Here is a 17,637-nt window from a genome sequence, read left to right as displayed (position 1 = left end):
CTGCACAATTCCATTTTAAATGCAGAGTACACCTGTACTTGCTACATGAGTACATCTATTTGAGAGAGTCGCAAAACAATTGGTACACATTTTAATGAACATCCAAAGCCACGAGTAACTTCTTGTTGCTACTCTGATGTCTTCACTACCAACAAACACATATTCCTCTTTCTCTCTTATTGAAGTGTACTCAGATTGATCACGTCGAGTATGTTGCGAGAACAAAACTTCATAGAGTACTCCATGTACCACGTGAAGTTTCAGAAATACAAGAAAACAGTTACTCTCCATAATATATGTTTTCGGATTGATATAAAGAACGGAAAACGTTAAGGTAAGTGTGTGACATACATAAATATATGAAATATGTGACATACATACATATCTATGATTAATAATAATGGAAAGTTTTGCTTCGCACATAGCTAAGCAATACTTGTGGTACCACGTGAAGTGAAGAGAATCCATGTTGTACTTTTTCTCAAGTACTTACATTTTTATTGTTCCTTTTTTTCGGAACACATATTGTTTCGGATAAGTACTTGGTGGTATTTGACAAGCAAGCGTTCTCTTCACTTCACTACTTGCGCTCTGAGAGAAAGACAGTGTATGTACTATATTCGACAGCAAATTGCATACATGTAGTGAAAAGTTATTCGATGCAGACCTCTAGTAGCTGTCATGGTCACCAGCAGATAATTATCGTTATAAGTTACATTTATATAGCATAGTTTGGAGCGCCCACGAGCCCAAGGAAACATAACATTATTTAACAGAAACATACATTTGTTTGCCACGTGGAGCAGTGGTTAGCATGTCTGCCTTGCATGCAAAGGGTTGTGGGTTCAATCCCTGCTCCGACCGAACACTTTTTTTTGTTTTTTTTTTTTTTTTTAATTTACACATTTATATTTATACAATATTAAATTTTATACTGAAACTTCGAAATGTGGGTTATTAAAGATTTATAGTCATTAACAGTGCTCGATATAAACGAAATTGACTGATTTTTGGATAAAATGTTATTTTTTTATTGCAAAAATAACAATTTTCTAACAAAAAACTGTTTTTGATACAAAACTTTAAAATTTGGAAGGAATTCAAAAACTAACAAAAGAAGAACGTGGAGTCGAGTATAAACATACATAAATAATTTTATAATATAAACATAAATAAACATGAACAGTTTTTTACTAGCATTTAACACCATCGCTCTAAAATGCCTTTTATTTTTCTTTAATAATTCATTTTGAAGAAAATAAACTTTTTAAATTGTTTTAGCTGCAAAACTCGAACTTAATGCCCGCTTTTATATTTGAAGGTGTCCGTCAACTCCTCTTGGACTACCTATTAATAAAGAGAAACTAAACTTTGTTTTTATACATTTTACTGTGTAATTTTTCACTATTTCCTCCTTATTTCATTTTGCTGTCCCAACTCTAAAAAGAGTATAGTGCCCTTTCGTTATTTTTATGATTTCTTTTAACGAACCAAGAAAAAAATTGTGCCCATAATACCAAAATGATAAACAAAACACATGTCCACAATACATATTCTCTTGGTTCCGAATGTCCATTCTCTTTATTCAAATTAAATAATATTTAGACTTAAGCATATAAAATTTTTGGCCTTATCATAAAACAGTTTTCCGAAACAACATACCAGCGTTTCACAGAAATTGTTCTCTTTTGATTCTTTCGCTGTGTTATGTTGATATCTTTCGTCAACTCTCCCGGTTTCCATTTCTTTCTCTATACTCTCTCTGTCGCTTTGGATAAAATATCACAACATATGTATGTTTAGTCGAAATTTGTAAATTTATATATGTTTGCAGTCACACATATGATTTTTATGAAACATTTATGCCCCAAACATAATATATTCTAACATATTAACATAGATGTCCCAAACATTTAGTGTTAGTTTAGGAACATTACATGTTTGCACTTAAATATATTGTGTTTTAAAATTGTGCCCGAAACACATTTTGTTTATATCGGAACATATGAAAAACATATTTTTCTAAGAGTGTATAGAATGCTACATTTATTTATTTTTCTTTTTTCATTTTTGATTAATCTTTTCTCGCTTTTTTCATATTTGTTCATGTTTTATTATATATAAATTTTGTTTGTTTATTTATTTTAGTTTTATGGTTATTTTTTGTTTTACCCCATTTTATACACCTTTCAATTTTATTTATAATATTGTAATTTTTATATCAATTTAATTTGAATCGTATATTTTTTTGTTTTAATTTAACTACTACTTATTTTATATATTTTCTTTCAATTTCTTCTTTCCATTTTGTAATATCATAGGTAACATTTTTTCTTCATGTAACTTTGGACTCACAATATCAAATGTAAATTTACCAAAACTTTTACTCTTAGGTATTATAATGTTATTATTTTATATTAAATGGAGAATTGTAACATGTACTGTAAGTATAAGAATCTAATATTCTTGTTGTACATGTCATAAATAAAACAATCAATTAATATCTTAGTCATATCCTACACACTGTAATGCCAGAATTCCACAGAACGGCTGAGCTTTAAATAAGGCTCCAAGTCGACCGACTTGACCAAATAATATATCACAACCCACACTTGACCACATATCTTGGCGAGATCTAACCAATATCCTTGTAAAATCGCCTCTGATGAGTAGCAAAAATTGTAAATATTACTAAAATTGTCCTATATCTCGAACACATATGTATCGCCTGATAAATCATAAATGCTCTTTTGTACAATTGCATTAAAATTCTCTCGCTTCATATTCCAATATTTTTATACCCTAAACCACATACTGGTCATGGTATAATAACTTTGATCTGTCAAAAAATGTGCCCACCAGAAATATTGATTTTAGACCCCATAAAATATATACCGATCGACTCAGAATGACCTCCTGAGTCGATCTAGCGCTTGGTGTCCGTCCGTCCATGTATTTTTTGTTGGCAGGATTCCGGTCGCAATTATTAACCGATTTGGATGAAATTCGGTATATGGCGTTTTTCTGGACAAAGGACGAACGCTATAGAATTTGGGAAAAATCGGTTCAAGTTTAGATATAGCTCCCATATATATGTATTGCCCGATTTCGACAAATGGGGTCAGATTTCGTTCATTTACTAACCGATCGGAGTCAAAATTGCCGCAAAGTAATCCAATTGACCATCCTTTAAGTGTGGCAAAGTTCATCGAAATCGGTTCAGATTAGATATAGCTCCCATATATATGGATCGCCCGATTTTCCCAAATTTGGCCATAAGTCCCTTATTTATGTACCGATCTGACTCAAAGGTAGCCAAATCTAATCTCCCATATATATGTGTCGCCCGATTTTCACAAATTTGGCCATAAAAGCCTTATTTATCAACCAATCTTACTCAAATTTGTCTTACTCTAATGTTCTATAGCGGTGACTTTATGTACAAAATATCATCCAATTCGTTCAGATTTAGATAAAGCTCTCATATATAAGTTAACGTTGTGTTATGTTTATCACCTATGGTGAACCTATCAATAAAACAACGATATTTTGGATTGCTGTCCAACTATGTGGACGTGTAAATACAATCTGCCGTTATTTTTTATTCTTCACTTAATTATAGCTACACGCAAAAAAATAATTCTTTCCTCCCAAACGAAATTTTAGACAAACAAGGTTCGTTTCTCATTTGCTTTTCGTTGAAAGGAAGTGTATTTGGAAGAAAAGCAATATTTTTTTTTGTGATAAACGTTTATTCTTTTCCAGGATGTAAAAACAATTTCATAAGACTAACTCAAAAAAATTTTTTCTGGCTAATTGCATTTTCCCTCACATCTTTCCCACTTCCACGACGTTTTTTAGTTCTTAGCACCTTTTTCTGTAACACAAACAATGTAGAAGAAATTATACGATTTTATAAATTTAAAATTTTTTTTACCTTTCGCCTGGACGGAGAATCGAACCGCGGACCATGCAATTTGTAAGCCAACACACTATCCACTGAGCCATGTAGCCATTATTGTCATCAATAGACAATTACCCATATAACTAAGTTATATTTATATAGCATAGCTTGCGGCGCCCACGAGCCGATTAAACAAAGTTTATTTAACAGAAAAATACATTTGGTTGGGCACCGTGGAGCAGTGGTTGCTACGTCTGACTTGCACGCCAAGGGTCGTGGGTTCGATCCCTGCTTCGACCAAAGTTTTTTTTTTTTTTTTTTTTTTACATATATTCCAGATATGATCGGAAGATTCCGAAAAATTTTCAACATTACATTCTACTATATTAAATTTTTACTATGAACTGTAAAACGTGTCTTATTAAAGACATAAATTTAGAAAAGAACAGTGTTTGATATAAACGAAATGGACTGTGTTGTTGGTTCAAAAATAACTTTTTTTACTGAAAAAATAAAAATTTTGTAACAAACGAATTTTTTGGTGATAAAAGTGTACACTTTTCGAAGCAATTCAAAAAACTCTAACAAAAGAAAAACGTTTTCGGTACACGTTTTCCAAACGTTTTTTTTCTTTGCGTGTATAAACAATTGAATAATACGGTGAGAAAAATGCTGAAAATGCAAATATTAATATTTGCAGGTTGAATACCAACGCCACTAATAAGCGCATCAGCATTTCAGCAACCAACTAGAGGTGTGTTGAAATATGATGCGCGAAGTGTCTGCGCGTGTTGTTACTTAGGAGGTAGGGCTAGATAATTACGGTTAGTAATTATGATACGTTAATTCTATGGTTAGTAACTTAACATGTGTTAACTTATATATAGCGCCTGATTTCCAAAAATTTGCCTCTTATAACCTTATTTTTGATCATGGTAGTCTCATTTATTAACCGATCGTACTCAAATTTAGCACAAGGTAATCTCCTGTAATATCAACAAAATCTGCAAAATATAATCCAAATCGGTTGAGATTTAGATATAGCTTCCATCTATATATGTATCACCCGTTTTTGAAAAATGTACTCCTTATAACGTTATTTCTGACCATAATAGCCTTATTTGGGCCCGATCTTACTCTTATTTAGCACAAGGTAACTTCTGTGGTATCAACGAAATCTGGAAAATGGATATAGCTCTCATATATATATATATATATATATATATATATATATATATATATATATATATATATATATATATATATATATATATATATATATATATATATATATATATATATATATATATTATATATATATATATATATATATATATATATATATATATATATATATATATACAGTTATGGTCAAAAAATAGGGTCACCTCCCTCTATTCAAAACAAAATGGAACAAATAATTTTTTAATTTCAAATACTTGCATTTTTATTTGTATTTTGCTTTAAGTATGTCTATTCTACTTATATGAACAAAAAATTTAATGTTAGCTTATCACTACACAAAAAACAAAACAAAAATGTTAAAGTCCTTAAAATTCGGGTGGACAAAAAAATAGGGTCATGTGTAATAAAACATATAAATACCTAAAAATAACTAAAATTATTAACACTTTTAACTAGTATTTTGTCGTAAAGCCTTTATTTTGCAAAACTGCTTGACATCTCTTTGGCATTGAGCCCACCAATGCTCTACAGGTTTCCCTTGGTATAGAGTACCAAGCCTCTTGAATTTTTTCCCATAATTCGTTTTTATTCGATGGGTTTTCCGTTCCAATTTTGTGTTTTACTATTTTCCACAAATTTTCAATCGGATTTAAGTCGGGCGATTGTGCTGGCCATGGTAATACCTTTACGCCATTATCACCAAACCATTTTTTAACAATACCTGAAGTATGTTTCGGGTCATTGTCTTGCTGGAAAACCCATTTCAAGGGCATTTCCCATTCAGCATAGGGCAACATTACTTCATTAAGGATATGGCAGTAAAGATTTTTATCCATATTTTCTTTTATCCAATATATTGGTCCTACTCCATACCAAGAAAAACATCCCCAAATCATGATGCTTCCTCCACCATGCTTGACAGTCTTTTTAGTATATCGGGAACATAATTCTTTATTTTTTGGACGTCTAACCCATTGTCTGCCATCACTTCCAATCAAATTAATTTTGCTTTCATCAGACCAAAGCACATTTCGCCAGTTTTGTCCATATACCGACCCTTGCCAATTTATGTGCAGTTTTGCAAACTCTATACGATTTTGCCGATGCCGCTTGGTCAATAATGGGACTTTCCTCGCCGATCTTCCAAATAAATTAAATTCCACTAGTCGGCGTCTTACGGTTCTATCAGAAATTTTCAGCTCTTACTCGCGCTTTATGCTTCTGGAAGATTTAAAAGGATCCCTACATGACAATATTTTTATGTGGTTGTCTTCTATTGCAGCAGTTTTGCGGGGTCTACCTCGTGGACAGTTATTAGTTTTCTCTTTTAAGGCATTGAAAACAAAATTTTGAGATCTATTCACGATTTCTGCGATTTGCCGTTGACTTTTGCCTTTAGATTTTAAATTTATTATAATGGATCTCTCTTCGTCGGTACAATGTTTTGCGCGACCCATATTTTTTGGTATATGCAACTTGGCGATAGGTGAAAGTCTATGAAGATGACTCAGGAATCTCAAAATTTACACTAACAGATCACATTTAACTATCAGTTATGTTTATTTACGTAGATTACACAAAGTTGTAATTGTAATTTACCGTTGACCCTATTTTTATGTCCATCCTTTTTTGTGACATTTATCACTATGGACCAATTTTCACATTCTTATAGTAACCAGATGTTGCCAGATTTTTGTATTTATTAATACTCACCATGAGTAATAATTTAAATGAAAAACGTTATGAAATAAGTTTAAAAATTCTCTAAAATAACTAAACTATTTTCGGCACTTATAGTGACCCTATTTTTTTGACCATAACTGTATATATATATATATATATATATATATATATATATATATATATATATATATATATATATATATATATATATATATATATATATATATATATATATATATATATATATATATATATATATATATATATATATATATATATATATATATATATATATATATATATATATATATATATATACATATATACATATCGCTCCATTTTCCCAAACTTGGCCATAACACTCTTATTTATTAACCAATGTTGCTCAAACTTCAATTACGGGAATTTTTTTCGAATTTCCCGGGATCCAGGTCAATGGGAAACCTGCTTTGATGTGGCACACATTTAGATATCTGAATAAATTAGAAACTGCCTAAAGCTACGGTTATAAGGCGCTGTCTGGACAACTAACAATTTATATTATACTAAATTAAGAAAATTTTTGATATAAAATTTTGTTTACGATAGTCACAATGGACAGTTTCTTTATATATAGTGGGATTTTTTTGTAACATTAAAACTTGTATGGAAATGAAAGAAACTTATTTCGATGTCACCATCGTAAAACAGAGTCACTATATGTCACTAGTTATATGTACATGTTCGGTCAATATTCCCAGAAGGAATACACCATCTCTATTTGAAATTAAAGTAACTATCATAATAAAAGTTGCCAAACACATCCTTGCAATAATTATGAAAATATTTTGAAATTATGCAATTGCAAAAGTGGTTATATGAGGTGAAATGACCCATTGTTTATAAAGGTTTACTTAGTGTACCAGTCTATTGAAATGTCGGTTTACAGAAATATGACGATAAAAAATAGGAAGAGCAGCCTACTTTTAAACATTTGGTAGGCCGTTAGGACCTGGGCTAGACCCACGACTATATATGTCGGACAAGGCAACTATTACTACTTGGTACATATTCAAATAGGAGAATGCAATTTCCAAAGTTATTGAAAATGTTTACTTAAATTATTTCATTTCATAGTTTATTTTACTAAACAAATATAACAAACACATTTAAGTTATATTATATATTCTTCTCTACTTAGGCTAAATTATACCCCATTCACATGAGGCTCAAAATCTACTCAAAATGGATTTTAAGTCCCTTATTTACAAAGACAGTTGAAAATAGTTAAAGTAGATTTTGGAAATGTAATGAGAATGACGATTTACCCAACGGTACTACAAATAATGTTTTTGTAGTATTTATCCCTCCATTTTATATAAAATACTGCAAAGAAAACTTCCCGGGATTTCCCGGGAAAGTTGAGTTGACGCAAATAGCGGCGTAGACTGTACAAAAATAGATGGCGGCTTCATTCTCTTAGAAAGTTTTTGTTTGAGTGGAATCCGGGAAAATTCGAAAACAAATACTTCTAAAATTGGGTACTAAGTTCTGATTTTGAGGCACAAGCAAAAATATATTATTTCCTTCCAAACGAAATTTCTGTCCAAGAAACGTTTTTGGCGATAAAAATTTGAACTTTTCAAAAAAATACGACAAACTTTGCCGAGACACATTTTCCAAAATTTTTATTTACGTTTGCATGCAAAATTAAAAAAAAAAAAAAAACAAGTAAGGAAAGTCTAAAGTCGGGCGGGGCCGACTATATTATACCCTGCACCACTTTGTAGATCTAAATTTTCGATACCATATCATATCCGTCAAATGTGTTGGGGGCTATATATAAAGGTTTGTCCCAAATACACACATTTAAATATCACTCGATTAGGACAGAATTTGATAGACTTCTACAAAATCTATAGACTGAAAATTTGGCTAATGCACTAGGGTGGAACACAATTTTAGTAAAAAATTATGGGAAACATTTAAATCTGAAGCAATTATAAGGAAACTTCGCAAAAGTTTATTTATGATTTATCGCTCGATATATATGTATTAGAAGTTTAAGAAAATTAGAGTCATTTTACAACTTTTCGACTACACGCTCACAAAAAATCGTTTCTGTAACATATACTCCCAAACATATTTTGCTTCAAGCATATACATTTTTGGGTATTGCCCAAACATTTATATGTTTGATCTCTACCAATATATAATATGTTTGAAAGCATATTGGTCTAAACAATATATGTTTGGGTAGTCTAAGTTCCAAACATTCTCTATTTTTGCATCCAAATTCAATAATGTTGTCTTCCAAAAAACAGTATGTTATTATGTGACCATATATTATGTTTGGAAGCATTTTGCACCCAAAATATTATATGCTTAAAAAAAATTTTCCCAAACAATATTGTGCTCAAATTTTATTTATTTATTTATATATTTACAATCATAATGAATTATGAAAATAAACAGGTAATATAGGTGCTAACAACATAGGTTTTCGACCTGAATGCTCAAAAATTTGTTTCTGCCCAATTGTATATTCCCCGACATCTTTCTCACTTCACGAGATTTTTTAGTTCTTAGCACCTTTTTCTGTAATACAAACATTGTAGAAGAAATTATTCAATTTTATGATTTTTTTTATTTTAATTTACCTTTTGCCGGACGGGGATTCGAACAGCGGACCACACAGTTTGTAAGGATCAAAGAAGTAGCTGATCAATTGCCCAAGGAAAAATAAAATGTTAATTTTGTAATAACAAGCAACAACCACCAACTTAGTTCAATATCGCTCCCTGTTAAATAGCGCTCCAAACTACCAAACACATATATGTTTATAGGCTATTTCTAAATTAATATATGATTGCATCCAAGCATATTATATTTACATACATTTTATGTCCCAAACATAATATGTTCTAACATATTAACATATATGTCCCAAACATGTTATGCTAGTTTATGAACATTATATGCTTGCACTCAAAAATATTGTGTTTAAAAATTTGTGTTCCAAACATATAATGTTTATAGCCAAACATATGAAAAACAGTCTTTTTCATCCGTGTAAGCAGTGGCGATTTTACAAGGAAAATATTGGTCGAAATCAGAAAAACATATACATGTCAACCAAATTTGGCACGCATAGCGCCAATGCTAATTCTATATATTTTCCAAGTTTTTTGAGACTCATAAAATATTCGGATGTACGGAATTTTAGAAAGATCAGTTGATATGCACGCCAATTATGACCAGATCGGTGAAAAATATATATAGCAGCTATATCTAAATCTGAACCGATTTTTTCCAAAATCAATAGGGATCGTCTTTGAGCCGAAACAGGACCCTATACCAAATTTTAGGACAATTGGACTAAAACTGCGAACTGTACTTTGCACACAAAAATACATCAACAGACAGACAGACGGACAGACGGACATCGCTAAATCGACTCAGAATTTAATTCTAAGACGATCGGTATACTAAACGATGGGTCTCAGACTTTTCCTTCTTGGCGTTACATACAAATGCACAAACTTATTATACCCTGTACCACAGTAGTGGTGAAGGGTATAAATACACCCGGAAGAAAGTCAACGATATTTTTCATAGGCGATTTAACTTTATTTTAGTTCATGAAACTTAGTTTCTTTGATGAAGTTAATTAAAAATGACAAAAAATGTATACAAGCGAAGTACATAATTTCACTAAATTTAAAAATAGTTCACAATTTACTTAACCCTTTCACTACCGCAATAAACCTAATGATAGAAACTTTTATTTTTCTTTGTTTTTACTTGTACTAACAGCATGTAGAACAAAAATTGTCATTTTGGAAACCTACCTCAATTACTTCAAGAGCTATATGAGCTTGCTCTGAAAATTTGATTCTTGAATTGTGATCAAATGGCCTTACGAAAATAAGCGCTATTTGAACTATAATATCTTTCAAAGTGTGAGAAAAAATACAAAAAAGAACCCGTAAAAGTATCAGCTATAGTTTTTGTATAAATGTCCATTTACTAGAAACATACAGTACAAAAATTGTCTAAAATTTTCGTATTTTTCGTTTAAAAAAGTTTACAAAAAGTATTTTAGACCTCACCAATATGGACAATATTTATAGCTTATTTAGATTAAAGCCTCTACTTTAAAATAACATCGAGAAATAAATCGAAACTAATTGGGAAAATAGAATTTGGTGTCTTTTTCCAATGTCCTTCTAAGTGGACATGGGTAGTGAATGCATTTTACTTGTATTGTGTTTATAAGATTCTCCAATAAGCAAATTTTTCTTAAATTGCGTCTGTCTTGAAATGCATATAGCGCTAAAGACATTTTCAGAAGTTTTGGCTGAAATTTCTCCCTTAAAATATTACATTTTCTTAAACAACCGAAAAAATTATTATTTTTAATAAATTTCCTTCAATTTGAATTTATTTGTATAATGTTGCATTTAGTGAAACAATTTAGTTAAAATTTTCTAAAATAAACCATATTCTTTCGTGGTGGGTTAACTTTCTCCTGTGTGTAGAGACGTTCTCATGATAACAGTCTAGCTCTGTCCTGATTCTTAATAATATTAAAATTATATTTTTATTAAAATAGTGAAAATATCGAATAAACCATTTCCATAATTCCATAACCATAATAAAAAGTTTATTTTTTTTTGGTGGTTGGGTACATTGTGCTTCTTGCAAAATACGTTAATATAAAGGGTATTTGTCTTTTCTTGCAGAGTTACAATTACGACACAATCGAAGGGCTGACGTCTTCAACTTTATGTTTGATGGAGATGCTCTGCAGTTCACGAGGACAATTTTACATGTCTTCTTGTGGGGATATGATTGGATTGTTGAAAACAAATCGGATATCCTCTACTCCATGTTCTCCGATAATTATTCCAAACAACGAAAAGAAATTGTCATCACCGTATATAAAGCATTTAGGTATTCAAATTCGACGACTCATGCTTACAAATGGATCGAAAGTCGTCATAAAATACCCAATGGAATAGGTCATTGGGTAGAGATTGAAATTGAACAATTGCACTACTATTGGATGAAAAATGAACACGTTGACCAGTACATTATTGTTCGTGGAAAAGAACCATGGATGCAATCTGCATTTTCAACTGGTATTAAAAACAGCAGTGAAACTATGGTAAGTTGTTTATTCAATTCGATAAACACAGGTCAAATATTCGACAGAAATTAAAAAAGGATTCTTCGCCACATCAATAACTTTTAGCCCATATTACACCCTCTAAAAAATAAAAAAATAAACGTGTTTTGCAGGATGCACATATATATTTTGAATTCATCATCAATAAATGTTTTCCATTGAATCATATAGTTCTTTAACACATATTATATTTATGAAACATTGATGCTCCAAACATAATATATTCCAACATATGTGTCCCAAGCATTACATGCTGTGGTATATTTCAGGCTCACTTAGACTATTCAGTCCATTGTGATATCACAGTGGTGAACTTCTCTCTTATAATTGAGTGCTGCATGATTCCATGTTTAGCTCAATGACAAGGGACCTTTTTTATAGCCGAGTCCGAAGAGCGTTACACATTGCTGTGAAACCACTTAGAGAAGCTTCGAAACACTCAGAAATGTCACCAGCATTACTGAGAGGGGATAATCCGCTGCTGAAAAACTTTTTGGTGTTCGGTCGAAGCAGGAATCGAACCCACAACCAGGGCTACCAAAAAAATTCAAGAAAAATAGTCACTTTTTTCTGAAAAAATCATCATAATCGGCACTTGCATTTTAAAAATCGTCCAAAAACGAGAATTTAAATAATAATAAATAATAATAAACAAAAAAACAAAAATGCACAATAACAAATTTCAATAAAAAAGCATAAGAAATGCAGTTTTGTATAAAAACAACTAAAGCATTTGTATACAATGATATGCTACGCAATTCAAAAAATAATATAATTTTTTTCTAAATATTGTTTCTAAAATATAGGTACTAATGTAGTTATTTCTGTATGTGTTTTTTATACTGTTCTACAATTCTATTATAATTAGTACATGTTTGTATTACCCATATATATGCATCGCATGGTTTCCCTAAATTAAGCCATAATATCCTTATTTATTAACTTTCATTTTCACAATAATAAATTAATGATTTTTCAAGCTCGAGGTCTTTTTTGAATATATTATTTATTTTTCATAATATTTCGCGATTGCCTTATTGAATCGCTTCTTCATGGGGTCTACAATAGATTTTTAGAAATTACATTTCATAAATATCACAGTATTAAAAAATTATAAAATTTTGAATAAGTCTACAAATTATTTTCTTTTAGTCAATAATTGTCAATAAGTCTTATAAATTAATGTTATTTTATAAATATCGGACGGATATATTTACATCACATTTTACAATTATCAGGCGAACAGAAAATTACACAGTAATACCACAAATGACTTACATGCATAATATAGACAACACAAAATACTTAAAGCTACCCAGCAAAAAAAGCGTCGCCAAAAAAGTAATGAAAATGTTCTTTTTGGACCCGGAAGTGGTGCAAAACTGACGCAGAAGCGATGAACTTAACATGGGCTTGTCATAGGACAGAAGTCCTCCATTTCAACTGTCGTTGCACTGAATTTGCATCACTTCTTTAGATGTGATCCGAATTCAATGTTTTGGATGTAAATTAAAAAATTCTGTGATATTTCGTCAAATAAATAATTTTTATAATTTTTTATAATTTTTAATGGATTCTAACGCTTGTCGGAAACGTTTGACCTCCACTATTTTCAAAAATTCAAAATTTTTCAGATTGGATTTACCATTTTTTTCGACAAAATTTAAATGATTTGTACCATTTTATGAATTCTTACTCTGTTTTTAACCTAATTGAAACAAAAAAAGTTAAAATTACCCATTAAAAGTATGAAAAAACAAGATTTAAAAAATAGAATTAAAAGTACTTCCTTGTTAGTTAAAATAAAGAACATCATTGGGAGTGCATCTTCTGGAAGTGCTTTTGGAAGAACTTCCAAATTTTTTTGCTAGGTACTGTATATTCACTACACTCGTCGGATGTACACAGTCTTACACAAGTTTACATACGGTTAAATAATTTATATTTTCATTAAATAATCAAATTTTAAAAAATATGCATATATATCCTTTCGTTTTAGTAAATTAATTTGAAAATCAAAGTAATTGTTAATTTTCAAGAAGATTGTTTTGGTATGGGTTATAAACAACAACAAGAAACATGTTTAGTTAAGAGGTAAAAAACTCAAGGGTATGTAAACTTATGTGAGACTGTGTATGTATTGCACTGAGTTGTTTCCACTATTGCACGATGATCACTACCATGTATTTGTTGTTTCCTTTTCCGAAGCAAATGCGTGTAACATTGAACACAGAAAAAAAGTGTCTTGTAAATTTAAGGACCGTTTTAACTTCCACATAGTTCAACAAATTTACTGTAATATAGTTCATTTTTCGTAACCACAACGAAAATTAACTTAGCTAAAGGAAAACTTATAAAAATTCAGTAAATGTTTTTAAGTTCACTAACTACGAAATGGGAAGGATGTTTCCTTAAATAAATTTCCAACACAGTAGTTAATGCATCGTTGATTCTATTATAAAACAAGTAAGGAAAGTCTAAAGTCGGGCGGGGCCGACTATATTATACCCTGCACTACTTTGCAGATATAAATTTTCGATACCATATCATATCCGTCAAATGTGTTGGGGGCTATATATAAAGGTTTGTCCCAAATACATACATTTAAATATCACTCGATTTGGACAGAATTTGATAGACTTCTACAAAATCTATAGACTCAAAATTTAAGTTGGCTAATGCACTAGGGTGGAGCACAATTTTAGTAAAAAACAAGTAAGGAAAGTCTAAAGTCGGGCGGGGCCGACTATATTATACCCTGCACCACTTTGTAGATCTAAATTTTCGATACCATATCATATCCGTCAAATGTGTTGGGGGCTATATAAAGGTTTGTCCCAAATACATACACTTAAATATCACTCGATTTGGACAGAATTTGATAGACTTCTACAAAATCTATAGACTCAAAATTTAAGTTGGCTAATGCACTAGGGTGGAACACAATTTTAGTAAAAAATTATGGGAAACATTTAAATCTGAAGCAATTATAAGGAAACTTCGCAAAAGTTTATTTATGATTTATCGCTCGATATATATGTATTAGAAGTTTATGAAAATTAGAGTCATTTTTACAACTTTTCGACTAAGCAGTGGCGATTTTACAAGGAAAATGTTGGTCGAAATCAGAAAAACATATACATGTCAACCAAATTTGGCACGCATAGCTACAATGCTAATTCTCCTCCCTGTGGAAAATTTCAACTAAATCGGAGCAAAAAATTGGCCTCTGTGGGCAAATGAGTGTAAATCGGGCGAAAGGTATATATGGGAGCTATATCTAAATCTGAACCGATTTCAACCAAATTTTGCACGCAAAGCTACAATGCTAATTATACTCCCTGTGCAAAATTTCAACTAAATCGGAGCAAAAACTTGGCCTCTGTGGGCATTTGAGTGTAACTCGGGCGAAAGCTATATATGGGAGCTATATCTAAATCTGAACCGATTTCAACCAAATTTGACACGCATAGCTACAATGCTAGTTCTACACCCTGTGCAAAATTTCAACTAAATCGGAGCAAAAAATTGGCCTCTGTGGGCAAATGAGTGTAAATCGGGCGAAAGCTATATATGGGAGCTATATCTAAATCTGAACCGATTTGGCTGATATTTTGCAAGTTTTTTGAGACTCATAAAATATTCGGATGTACGGAATTTTAGGAAGATCAGTTGATATGCACGTCAATTATGACCAGATCGGTGAAAAATATATATGGCAGCTATATCTAAATCTGAACCGATTTTTTCCAAAATCAATAGGGATCGTCTTTGAGCCGAAACAGGACCCTATACCAAATTTTAGGACAATCGGACTAAAACTGCGAGCTGTACTTTGCACACAAAAATACATCAACAGACAGACAGACGGACAGACAGACGGACATCGCTAAATCGGCTCAGAATTTAATTCTAAGACGATCGGTATACTAAACGATGGGTCTCAAACTTTTCCTTCTTGGCGTTACATACAAATGCACAAACTTATTATACCCTGTACCACAGTAGTGGTGAAGGGTATAAATACATGGGGAATATAAAAATCTTACTACGAAATGTGGACAATTTACTAAGAAAAAATTTTGTATGAAAAAAAAAATTGTAGTAAAAATTAACTTAACGACATTATCGATTCGTATGATGGCTACCTACAGATTATTTCCCTTTTTATTATATGTTGGAGTGTTTTTCCTCACATTGAAAATTTTAGATAAAGTAGAATAAATAGTAGTTAATATAATCCTTGACGGGTGTATATTATTTTTATAGATTCCTCATAAATTTATTTAACTTATAGATAGAATTCCAACTAATCAATAAACGTGCTACTGGAAAATGAAGTGAGAAGAGAGTAATGAAATCATTGCATCATGTGAGGGAGTTTTTAGATATATTTTGTGTATATCTCGTATGATTGTTTGTTATTGCGTCATTTATGCTGTTGCTGGTTGTTTTGATTCTAGAGACAATGGAATGTTCCTTGTGTGTTGTTGGTATCTTTTGTGGTGAGAGTTGTTTTCTTGCAATAGCGAGATCAGAAAGGGATCGTGTGTGTGTGGAGTTGTTTTTCTTTACGGCAGGTATATATCCTTTATGACTATTTGTGTCTTTGAGTTATATTGCTGCATTCAGTTCTGTTGATACATTTATGAAGTGCACACGTGAATTTAATTTTGCAAAATTGTACGTGCGGTATTGGTGTTTATTAATGAAAATACATTTATTTCGAAACATTTTAGAAACTGAGAAGTGAATGATGTGATGTTAGAGAAATCAAAAACGCTTTTTATCGATAAAAACAAATAACAGATTAAGGAACTGTATATTTCTGTTAATAGTTTAAAATTAGTGCGGATTTCTAATTGATTTACATAAGAAATATACAACATGAGTGGTAATAGGATGATCTACGAGTATATTTATTCTACATCTGGATCACAGGTTGGAGATGCAACCAGTTTTTTGAATCTATATTTTTTTTATGTTACAGTAACTCCTACAGGTGAGTACTAAGTTTGAGTTTAGCCGCTTAAATTAAAAATAAATCACTAAGAAAAGTATAAAATTATACGTCTTCGATACAAATTTAAATATAACTTGATGGAGAATAGCCCAAACCAAGTTTTTTATAAAGGTTATTATTTTATAATGGATTATTAAGGAAAAGTTTTCATGAAAATGGCGATTTTAGCCGCTAAACTCGAACTTAATATCCACCTTAAATACTAAATGCTATACTGACAAGTGGAAATTATGTCTTATTTTATAATATTTTTTATTTCAAATATATTCTGAGAATAATTTCAATAACGTCCCATTAGTCCATGGACATGATTCCAATAATGTACATACTGGATGGATTTTTCAATGTTGTAAGTTTTTCTATAAACCGTATTTTGTCCGTTTTTAATAAAATCAAAATTTCAATTTATTAAAAATAATTATTTTCATTTGCAGGTAGACAGGCCTTGTAATGGTATTTTTTTTTTTTTTGGATATTCTTACTGTTTAATGCTAACTAAGCTGAAATCCTTATTGGCTCTAGGAAATACTCTTGAAAACCGTAAGTTAAAACTCAATATGTACGATAGAATTTGATAATATTTTTCTTATATTTTGTTTAACTTTGCAATTTCATATGCTTATAAGGCAAATGCGCCCAACAAAAGTTAGCCAAAATCGATGAAATTGGACA

At 30.9% G+C, this 17,637-nt stretch overlaps 1 protein-coding gene across 4 annotated transcripts in view; it reads left to right on the top strand.

The window, feature by feature from the left end:
- The window catches only part of myo (growth/differentiation factor myoglianin), a 70,772-nt gene that overhangs the window by 39,136 nt on the left and 13,999 nt on the right, over positions 1-17,637 (top strand). For all 4 annotated transcript variants that reach the window (XM_075305733.1, XM_075305732.1, XM_075305734.1 and 1 more), the window contains exon 4: positions 11,497-11,921. In XM_075305733.1, coding sequence (XP_075161848.1) covers positions 11,497-11,921 — 425 coding nt within the window. The remainder of the gene's footprint in view (positions 1-11,496; positions 11,922-17,637) is intronic.

Source organism: Haematobia irritans, chromosome 4, assembly GCF_050003625.1.
Source record: "Haematobia irritans isolate KBUSLIRL chromosome 4, ASM5000362v1, whole genome shotgun sequence".
Taxonomy (NCBI): Eukaryota; Metazoa; Arthropoda; class Insecta; order Diptera; family Muscidae; genus Haematobia; species Haematobia irritans.
This window is presented reverse-complemented; position numbering and strand designations above follow the sequence as displayed.